At 42.1% G+C, this 11,181-nt stretch overlaps 1 protein-coding gene across 2 annotated transcripts; it reads left to right on the top strand.

Annotated features, from left to right (window-relative positions):
• Positions 1 to 258: 258 nt before the first annotated feature.
• Positions 259 to 7,825, top strand: ppp1r3b (protein phosphatase 1, regulatory subunit 3B). 2 transcript variants are annotated; one of them, XM_005748406.1, is made up of 2 exons: positions 259 to 557; positions 5,797 to 7,825. In XM_005748406.1, the coding sequence occupies exons 1-2, from the start codon at positions 535 to 537 to the stop codon at positions 6,668 to 6,670; spliced, it is 897 nt and encodes a 298-aa protein (XP_005748463.1). In that variant the 5' UTR covers positions 259 to 534; the 3' UTR covers positions 6,671 to 7,825. The 2 variants fall into 2 exon arrangements, with proteins under 2 accessions (XP_005748463.1, XP_005748464.1); XM_005748407.1 differs by lacking the exon at positions 259 to 557 and adding an exon at positions 1,159 to 1,222.
• The last annotated feature ends 3,356 nt before the right edge of the window (positions 7,826 to 11,181 follow it).

The following is an 11,181-nucleotide window of genomic DNA, read 5'->3' as shown; positions in this document are numbered from 1 at the left end:
AACAATGTCGGATGTAGCAAATATGATATAAATTATAAAACATAAATGCAAATTAATATATTTTCAATGTATTTATTTATTCCAGGCGTTTTTTAAAGGTATTCACACGGTTAATATTCATGCTTCCAGGTAGTAAGCGGATGATGTTTGATTTAATCTACATTTAATTTACTAAAACAGCATGAGGCACTAAACTGGGCCCTACGAACCACGATAAATAACTCAGATTACGGCTTTCTGTCAATCTTCACACGGAGAGACGGCTCTGACAGCAGGGCGCCACGCCGCCGACCACTCCGTCAGCGCGCTCTCTGATTGGCTGCGGACGCGTGTCCACGTGAAAGCGGCGTGGCCGTTTGAAGGCACGAGAAGAAGAAAAGCGGCTCACCGGTTTAGTGTGAGCCGAGAGTTAGCGCCCGAGCAGAGGGCTGCTGCGGAGTCCTCAGAGATCTAGGACAGAGACCCGGAACCAGGACCAGACCGAGGACCAGGGCACAGCGCGGTGACGGCACAACGGAACCGGACAAACCGCAAATGGTTCTCGGCAGCAGCTCCAGGTAAGACCGTTGTGCTGAACGCTGATGGTACTGAAGTTCTGGTGTGAACACTAGAGTCCGGAGCCTTAGAGGCCCGGTTAGGTTCTGATGACGTCATAAATGAAGCCTTTAAGAGGCTCTGGAGCCATCGTGCAGTTACACTGTGAAGTAAAAGTTCAGATACAGCGAGTTTGTGTGTCTGCAGTTCTTTTTCATGATTGAGGTTAACAGTGTACTGCTTTGAACCAAACTCTAAGTTTAAAGTATTAATATTAATGGTTTTCAGTGTTTAAAGACGTAAGACTGCAGTTTATTTATCTTCTTTAACTCTTTAGAACAAAACTCAGACTGTTCGGTTCTTTCTTCGTTCTTTTAATTTCTTCCTGTTTGCATTAACCTGCCGGTTCTCTCATCAAACATCGATACGTACTCAGGTGTGTGTGTGACGTAGCGTGGGCCGCAGAAAGCTGTGGTTTTACAAACGTTTTCACGCTTTTGGTAAATGAATGAATGAAACCCACGGACATGGCGGAAGGTGACCACAACGTGGTGACTTGGAGGGGGTGTGACCTGTGGCACCATTTATCGTGCAAGACACGGAAGTGTGACAAAACTTCCGCTACACCTGAAGGTGAAGCGTCAGAGTGGGTGTGCTGCTGGTGTTGACCTGAAGAGTTTGCTAGCAGGTAAATGTGTCTGTGGTGTGGAGCTCCTGCTGCTCCGGTGTTTTCACTGAAGTCCGTTTCACCTGATGAGAGGGGGCACCGTGAACGCAACTGTGTTAGTGTAGGTTTTATGTTGGCGTTTTACTAGGTACACCTGTCCAGTCTCAACGAGTTAAATACAACACGAAGAGACTGTTAAGGATTTATTTTTCGAAATTTAAAATATTTTCCAGTATTTTTGGCAATTCAGAATCAGAATCAGAATGGGGTTTATTGCCAAATGTTGAGCAGGTTTACAACATTAGGAAATTGCTTCGGTGCTTCAGTGCAAACATAGTGTCATAAATAGCACTTAAATAGACATGGAGAAAAAATTATTCAATTCAATTCAGCCATGTTTATCACAAACTCATAATTGAAGTTGATATTAGAGCAGGGTGATATGACCAAAAATATTTATCATGATGAAAATTTGCGATAACGATATAACTGACGATATAATCGACACTAGACAAAATACTTTACAACTTCACAACTTTATTAGTGCAAAAAAACCCCATCAATGTATTTTCATTTAAACAAGCTGTGTTTTTTATGTGTATTGAAGTTATATAAAAATTTAACAGTGCAAATGCAAATTCCTTGCTGACAGTTATCCTCAGCATAACCATGTATAATATCCACAAAACTTAAAAAGAGGTTATACACACACAATACGGTAATATTATGTTGAAGCACAGTACGTATCACTCCGCGAGGCTCCTGCCTATGATAGCCGTAATGCTCCGACAATCCATCAAGCGGTGCGGGTTTGTAGCTTAGCAAATTCGTACTCATTTCGCGGTCAGTAAACACAACCAGAATCCAAACATAAGGCACACGGGATTATAAGGGACACTGTCGATTTTCAGAAAAATCAAAGAATTGATTTTAAGTGTGCCGTATTTTCCAAAAAACACGGTAATAACGACGGCCCGCTAGCATGCTCTACCAAAATAGTGCTTTGTTGTGTATCTGACAGACGAAAGCTAAACCAGTTCCACACCACTGAAGCTGCAGCATTTTTACAAACCAATTCTGGTTCATCCGTTTCATTCAACGATCCGCTTTCGCCCTTGTCATTCTCCGCCGTGCTTTTTCCGCCATGTGCATATGAAAACAAAGGCACTGCGCATGCGCCTTTTACCCATATTCTATCGCAATATTTCATTTTCTTATCGTTGCCAAACGTTATACCGGTATTACCATAAACGGTATAATATTGCCCAGCCCTAGTTGATATTAAACATTGTCACTCATTTTTTCTTATGTTGTCCTTCTGTGTACATAGACTAGGGTGTCAGAATATTAGAAACACCTCAATAGTCTGTTAATATGCATCACATTCACAGTGTGATGGTTTACTAACAGTCGGTGACAAACACTAGTGTTACATTTGTTCACATCAGCCGATTATTCTCATGGCTAACTGATGTTGCTGTTTAACTGTCATGCTTGGAGGTTTAAAGGACACTCGTAATTAAAGTGCTTCTGTGCTGCAGTCAGATTTAGAGGTAAGCAGATTGGAGGAAGCTAAAGTTTTCCTCCTGATGGATAACGTTTGTTTCACTGATGCTCAGTTTTTTGTTTTTTTTCTTCTTTTACCTTAAGCTGATGCGCTGTGCTACTTGAAAACAAATTCTAATGCTGCTTTTGCATTTCTGTATTTTGAAAATATATCATGCTGTGATTCCATATCTCATCATCTGAAGTCTGCTCAGACTCTAAATGTTTTCCCATTAATGAAGGTCGCCAGCACAGACACCTGTGTACAGGTCACCACCTGGATGACTGGCTGTATCTGACCTCAGACTCTAAGTCAGTCACTTGGTCAAAGGTTGTTTCCTGTGTGTTTTAAAGACTTTAACAATGAGATGGTTTAGGTCACAGCTCCTGATTGAGGTGTCTGTCTGTGCGAGAAGGATCAGAATCCCAGTGTTGTCCTGATGTGGATTAACGAGGGTCAGATTTACTGCAGGGGCTCAGGCAGACGAGCTCCACCTTTGTCTTCACTGACCTGATTAACTGTTTGTACAGATAAGATATGCTGGATATTTACAGTCTTCACGGCTGTTGTCACTGTTTGCTCTGCTTCAGATGTTGTCAGACAGAAAATTTACTGGATGTGATATCAGAGACTCAAGAGAGACTGCTCCCCTCTTCCCAATATGGGCATAATTCATGACCGATATGAGGATTGTTGCTGTTATCTGTAGTTTACACCTGTTTCGTGTTAAGCCTGAAATTTTGACAATTTCACTTTTTTTTTTTTTTTTTTTCTTTAAAAGAAATATATAAAATACATCAGTAAGTATGGCTTTTGAGTTTGAATCTTTACAGCATCGTCGGGTCAAATTTAGGAGCTTAGAACTGGTGTTTTTTACTGCATCTTAATTATAATTTTAAAAAAGGGCTATTATCAGTTTGCAGTAAAATGTGGTCAAGTTGGAAAATACATGCACTACAACAATACAGTGATGAAATAACACATAGGAAACTCACATTAAAGACTTGTATTCAGAGCCTCAGGTACAGAACACACTGACACAGTTGCTGCAGGACTTAAACCACTAAAGGAGCTTTGGAGCTTTTATACAGAAATCTAACCACTTACAGCAACGTGGGTCACCTGTTCCACAAAGATGCATGACATACATTACCATACAATTACAGGTAAAATGTGGTGAAATCTGTGGTGGTCTCACCATGACACACGGATGATCTGATATCCTCGTGTTGATGTTGTTCCCAGACCATCATGAAAATGTTGTTCCAGGTTCAACATTGCAAGTGACCAATCACATTGTTGTGACGTTATTCTTTTGCGCGCCAAGCTATTTGTGCATTTATGAAATTCCAATGTTGCAAGGACAACATCAATTCTGCTTACTGTTTATTAAAGGGTTATGGTTAGGGTTGGGGTCAGGGTCCGTTGATCGGCGGACAGAGGCGGTTTCTTGCAGCTTAAGCACAGTTTTTTTGTTTTACGCCGTTTTTTCCCGAAGTTGCAAAAGTATGACGTCACAACATTCTGATTGGTCACTTGTTGATCCTGGAACAACATTTAGTATGATGATCTGGGAATAACACCAACACGAGGATATCAGATCGTGCATGACACACTCTGTTCAATCTGCATATAAATGATTTGTACTCATTGATTTTCTTTATGTTCACTTTTGTTACAAAAAAGATCATGAAGTTTAAACTTAAACTTTTAAAATGTACTTTTTGAATATGATACAGACTGTGATAGGGCTGCTCGATTATGGCAAAAATGATAATCACGATTATTTCCACTGAAATTGAGATCTCGATTATTTGACGATATTTATTTAACAATGTATTGAATAATGGCTTTAAAGATTGTCATAAAATAGTGTGCAAATACCGATAACAGTGCAAATGTTTGCAATATAAAACATAAATGAAAAATGTAAACATCTATGTTTAGTGAACTTTGCAGTGTTGCTCTGTGGTGCAGCTACGACACTGTAGCAGAGTTTACACACTATGTCTACTTGATCCATGTCTGACTCCGCGAACCCATAATGTTTCCACACCACAAGTTTTATTTATTTATTTATTTATTTATTTATTTATTTATTTTTATTTTTATTTTTACCTCTTTTCAACCAGCTGCAGTCACTCTCCTCTCCAAATAACTTCTGCTTAGCTTTCCGAGCTTCCCTCGGGTCCCCTTAATCAGTGGTCCCCAACCCCCGGGGCTCGGACCGGTACCGGTCCGTGAGTCGTTTGGTACCGGGTCGCGAGAGTTGAGGCTCAGGTGTGAAAAGTATAGTTTTCAGGGTTTTTATCGGTTTTCAGCGTTATTTTGTTAGCGTTTTTATTGTTTACTCTGTTTTCCTGGGTCTTTTCACGTGTGTTAGTAGTAATGTTTTCGGTACCGGTACTAGTTTTATTTTGTTGTATTTATCTGCGACACCTTAAAGGCCGGTCAATGAAAATATTGTCGGGCATAAACCGGTCCGTGGCGCAAAAAAGGTTGGGACCGCTGCTCTTAATTGTTGTGACACGTGTTCGAAATGCAGAGAGGTGCGCTCGATTTGCCACACGGAGCAGCGCGAGAGTAAAGTACGAGGGAGGGGCTAATAATCGGCTCAGTCATTTTTAATGATCGTTGAAAGCCCAGATCGTAATCGAGATTAAAATTCGATTAATTGAGCAGCCCTAGACTGTGATGACATTCTTGTTGTGCTGAGAACTTTGTACTGTGACTTAATCACATCATTTACTGTAAATGATGGACTTGCACTGTTTTTCAGTTTGTCCATATGACTTAATTTGGATATTTGTCACCTGTAATAAAGTGAGAGTTTAATGTGGAGTGAGCAGCAGAAATTAAACCACTTATATTTCCATAGAAGAATCCAGGTTTATCTGCATTGACTGATCCTGTTGCTCTGTAACTAACGTCCTGGTGTTACAAAGAGCAGACAGTTTGAGTCAGCTCTCAGTGTAATGATAAATATTAAAATGGAGTAAGATTATTTTAACAATGTATTTTAACAGAAGCGCTCTTTCCTGTGTTTTAGTGTTCTGTGCGTGCTTCCTCCAGAGCCCACCATGCCGATCGACATGACCCTGCCCCTGTACCTCTCCAAAGAGGACTTTTCCTACAGGAAGCCTCGGAAAACCTGTAAACCTGCTCTGAGGTTCCAGCACTCGCACCTCCTCGATCAGTCCGAGCTCCAGGATGACGGATCCATTAGCAAAAACGGGACCAAAACCAAAAAGCGTGTAACTTTTGCCGACCACAAAGGCCTGGCTCTGACCCGGGTGAAGATGTTCTCTCCATTCAGTGACCCCATCGACATTCCCATGAACATCCAGGAGCAGCTGAGCTCAGCTCTGTCACTCAAAGCTGAGGATGACCGGCTGGTGTTGGGCTTCGCTCAGCCTGCTTCAGACTACCTGCTGTTCCGTCAGCGCTTGGAGGAGAACCTCGTCTGCCTCGAGCACTGCCTGTTGAAAGAGAAGGCGTTCGCGGGAACCGTCAAAGTCAGGAACATGTCTTTCGAGAAGTCAGTGAAGGTGCGTGTGACCTTTGACTCGTGGAAAAGCCACACGGATGTGGACTGTGTGTACATGAAGGACTCCTATCCCAGCCTGCACCACGACACCTTCTCCTTCGAAGTGTCTGTGTCTGGTGAGCTGAAGCCCCATGAGCGCATCGAGTTTGCCGTCTGCTACCAGGTGGATGGCTGCGAGCACTGGGACAGCAACCAAGGCAACAACTATAGCATCACGTGGTCCTCGATGAGGAGGGGCCATCAGCAGGCCTGGAGTAGGCCCTCCTGTGACTATGGGGTTCACTTCGACCGATATGGCAGCCCCACGTGTTCACACGGGATCTTCCCTGATTGGCCGGGCTATGCCGGATATGAGAACATCGGCCCGTACTACTGAGCATGTTCTCTGTTTTTAAAGCACGCACTGCCATGCTGCACATACATGCAGAGTCACTTTTACAAACATGCATCCGTTAATGCCAATGCTGAATCACATTAGATTCACATCAGTGCTACAGGAGGGGGAGGGGGGAGGAAGTCTTCCAAGAGTGGATCTTTTGGGGGAGGGGGCTTTGTGGTTGAAGTGATTCTTGGCTTTAAAACATTAACTTTAGAAATGCTTCAAAAATAGAAGCTGTTCAGAAATTGCCAGAGAAAATTTGTGTTTGGGTTGTCTTCAGTTTTCTTACAATCTTCATCATGAAGTTATCTGCTTCACTGATCAAAAAAAAAAAAAAAAATAGGAAAAGGAAACAAAAAACTGAAGCAACTGAAACAAGTTTAAAGATGAAAACTAGCAGCTGCTTAACTTTAGGATGACTCAGATTTCCTGGGGGGGCGTAAATCTCAAGTGATGTGAGGGAGCATGTTTGAGGTCAGGTGGGCGGGGTCTCAGCTGCTCCTTCTGGCAAGTTGGATGATTTAAAAGAATGATTTGTGAAAGGATGACCTGCCTGCAGATAATCATCAGTTTTATTTCTCACTGAATTAAGTCTTAATGACAGATTTTTGTCTGGGTGACAGAAATGAGCTGCTTTTAGAAGCTGACAGTCGGTGGGTGGTCTGACTGTGGGGTGGATGGCTGCAGCTTTAATGTTTCTGCTTTCTTTCACAGTAATGCAAAGATTTGCACATTAGTTTGTAGGAAAATGCTTCTGACATCGGTCACTGATTAATTTAGCGTCTGCTCAGAGCAGCTGGTAAGGAAAACATAATTTATTTTTTTAAGAAAAGTGACCTGGAAAATGTGATTTTTACCACCTGTGCTGTGAGTGATGTTCATGGATTAGTTCTCAAACTCTGTTTAAGCTACGTGTTCATTTAGATGTGTGTAAGTGTGTGCATCGATTTCCTGTTTTTAAAAAAAGTATGTTGGAGGGAATCGTGTGTCTGAAGTGAAGAGTGTGTGTGTGTTAACGAGGGTTTTAAGGAAAGCCGGTGAATAAAGTTGAATGTTTAAAGTTGGTGTAATGTGACGGTGAAATGTTTTCTGTGGCAACAGCCTGCTGTCTTACCCCTGAGTGACAGAACAATAAAATGTGGATGGTTTTTAGCTGGAGTCTGGTTTATGTTTGCACACACACACCTTTCCAAAGAGCTGATGACCTGCAGCTAAAGACATTCACTCCGATCTGAACAAAGAATCAGTGAAAAGTGAACAAAGTCTCACCTGGATTTTATATTTAAAAAAACAAACAAAATGCTTGTCAGCCTGCGATATCTATAAAGTAGTGTTCAGCATCATGACCTAACAGGATGTTCAACGTCACGGGCAGGGAACCCCAGGCCTCAACGACCGGTGTCCTGCAGGTTGTAGATATCACCCTTTCTTCAACATTTTTTAAACATGGGACATGGAAGCTTCTCTGCATAGATGTCACATTTGCATCATTTTCATGATGTACACAATGAAACCTCTGAAAGAGACACTTCTGTTTTGCGAGCTTTCAGGTTAAGCTCTCACAGGTGTAAACAGCCATTCACACATTCTTGATGAAAGGTTATAACATCTGTGCAGGCCAGTATTCTCCTAGCACGTCTTGAAAGACCTCCTGGCAATTATTTTGATAACTTTACCACAAAATAAGTTTTAATAAAGCACTTGGGTGTAGGGTGGATACAGACAAGGAAAAGAAAATACAGAGTGGGCTATTTATATGGATACACCGTAATAAAATGGGAGTGGCTGGTGATATTAAAGTCCTGTTTGTGGCACATTAGTATATGTGAGGGGGCAAACTCCTCAAGATGGATGGTGGCAATTTAGAAGTCGGCCATCTTGGATACAATTTTTGCTTTTTTCAATAGGAAGAGGGCCATGTGACACATCAAACTTATTGGTAATGTCACAAGAAAAACAATGGTGTGCTTGGTTTCAACATAACTTTATTCTTTCATGAGTTATGTACAGGTTTCTCTTTGTTCACAGCCATTGACATGTCGAAGAGGTTAACACGTGAGGAGCGGATCAAAATTGTTGATATCTGGTGAACGCAGTAACCGGGTCATTGCAGCAGATTTGAATGCAAGACACCCTACGAGACCACCCGTCTCCCATGCTACAGTTAGCAAACTGCTTGCTAAGTTTCAGTGTTGGATTTGCCAAAATGTGGACGAAAGAAAACTGTCACTAACGAAGAAACATCAGTGGCTGTCCTAGCTTCATTCAGCAAGAGCCCACAGTGTAGCACTCGCCGCATGTCACTGGAGAGTGGCATTAGTCGAACATCCCTTCAGCGGATATTAGCTACTCACAAATGGCACCCTTACAAACTCCAGCTACTGCAGCATCTCAACGAGGATGACCCAGATCGGCGCACAGAATTTGCAGAATGGGCAAAACAAAAATTGGAACAGGACCCTCAGTTCACGCAGAAGATTTTGTTCAGTGATGAGGCAAACTTTTATGTGAGTGGTGAAGTTAACAAACAAAACCACCGCTATTGGTCTGACACTAACCCACATTGAATGGATCCCTCCAAGACTGTTGGAACAACAAAAGTGATGGTTTGGTGTGGTATATGGGGTACAACGATAGTGGGTCCATTCTTCATCAATGGAAACCTCAAGGCCACTGGATATTTGAAATTGCTACATGATGATGTGTTTCCCTCTTCATGCACTGAAGCTGGCACGTTCCCTGAGTTTTTCCAGCAAGATGGTGCACCACCACATTATGGGTGCCAGGTCCGAGCATTCCTAGATGAACAGTTTCCTGGAAAGTGGATTGGTCGTCGTGGGACAGTTGAATGGCCCCCAAGGTCTCCCGATCTGACCCCCTTAGACTTTTATCTTTGGGGTCATCTGAAGGCAACTGTCTATGGTGTGAAGATACGAGATGTGCAGCACCTGAAACTACGGATACTGGATGCCTGTGTTGGCATTTCTCCTGCGGTGTTGCTATCAGTGTGTGAAGAGTGGGAGAAGAGGGTTGCATTGACAATCCAACACAATGGGCAGCACATTGAACACATTTTATAAGTGGTCAGAAACTTGTAAATAACTCATGAAAGAATGAAGTTACGTTGAAACCAAGCACACCATTGTTTTTCTTGTGACATTACCAATAAGTTTGATGTGTCACATGGCCCTCTTCCTATTGAAAAAACAAAAGTTGTATCCAAGATGGCCGACTTCTAAATGGCCACCATGGTCACCACCCATCTTGAAGAGTTTGTCCCCTCACATATACTAATGTGCCACAAACAGGACTTTAATATCACCAACCATTCCCATGTTTTTACGGTGTATCCATATAAATGGCCCACCCTGTAGTTTCTGTAATCAGCTGATTTTTGGATGTCATGTGATTGGCTTGTGGACAACCTTTAACCCGTCTGCTTGTACCATCCTCTCGTTATCGTGGCCCTGCAGCGTCCTTCAACTGGCCCTGCTGTGTTTGTTCTGCAGGTTCACTTACGTAACCACACTGACCCAGGATCATAGCCAGCAGCTGCTCTTTGCATCTGCCACAAACATGCAAACTTTATCATGAGAGTCCTCTGAGGGGAACAATAAAGCTCTTAATAAGGGGTCATCCATCTTTCCCACAATCATCTTCTAGTCCTCCACTAAAACCACCTGCAGTCGTTTCCATTGCTTAAAACTAAAAATCAAGAGGCTATAGTGTAAAGCATAAGTGTAAGGTTTACACCACAGGATAAGATTCATTCGTTTCACCTGATACTCAAAACTGTGGAGCAAACAGGTGTTATGTTACTGGTTCAGAATAACTGTTGTTGTTTCATGCATGTTTGCACTTCAGTCATTCACACATTAAGAGACATGAACAAGAACAAACCTTCATTCAGTCATCAAGTCAGTAATTAAATCAGCAGATGTAAAAACGGTGACGTGCTTTCTGAGCCTCTAATGGGACCAAAATGTACAACTTCATGTTTGATCCAATAAGACTCAAAATAAGCATCTCAGAGAATAAATTCACCAGGAGAGGGTTTACTGACTTCACAGTGAGCAGCAGGATCATGTTTTCTTGGGCTTTTGTACAATAAGGCTTCTTTAGAAAACCGGAGGAGTCGTCCCCTGCTGGACTTTACAATGAATAGCAGTCTAAGGCTTCAGTTTTCACTGACTAATAAAGCTACTTCCTTCTTTTATTAAATCTTTTATTAGTTAAATTAAAATATTACAATCAAGTAAAATGTTCCTGAGTGAAGACTGAAAGCATTTATCTGCTGTCTAACCAACGATGTGTTAGAATAAAAACCTTAGAAGGTTTAAAAATGAAATGAGTGTTTCAGTGTTGGGCTTTTTTCAAGTGGACTATGAACCTGCAGCTCAGATTAGACCATCTCATTTAAGGAGGAGCGTGTTCAGCTGAACTTTGAGCTGTCCCACCTTCAAGAAGGCGGAGCGGACCTTGGGCCGGATTCATATCACGTCTTTACA

Source organism: Pundamilia nyererei, unplaced genomic scaffold (genome assembly GCF_000239375.1).
Source record: "Pundamilia nyererei isolate P.nyererei 1_Seehausen unplaced genomic scaffold, PunNye1.0 scaffold00221, whole genome shotgun sequence".
Classification (NCBI taxonomy): domain Eukaryota; kingdom Metazoa; phylum Chordata; class Actinopteri; order Cichliformes; family Cichlidae; genus Pundamilia; species Pundamilia nyererei.
The sequence above is the reverse complement of the archived record's forward strand: the minus strand, read 5'-3'. Positions and strand labels throughout refer to the sequence as shown.

Excerpts from the sequence above, each read along its gene's own strand:
- ppp1r3b (XM_005748406.1), top strand. The coding sequence starts at position 535 with ATGGTTCTCGGCAGCAGCTCCAG. Across the intron at positions 558-5,796 it reads GTTCTCGGCAGCAGCTCCAG|TGTTCTGTGCGTGCTTCCTC; the intron begins GTAAGACCGTTG and ends CCTGTGTTTTAG.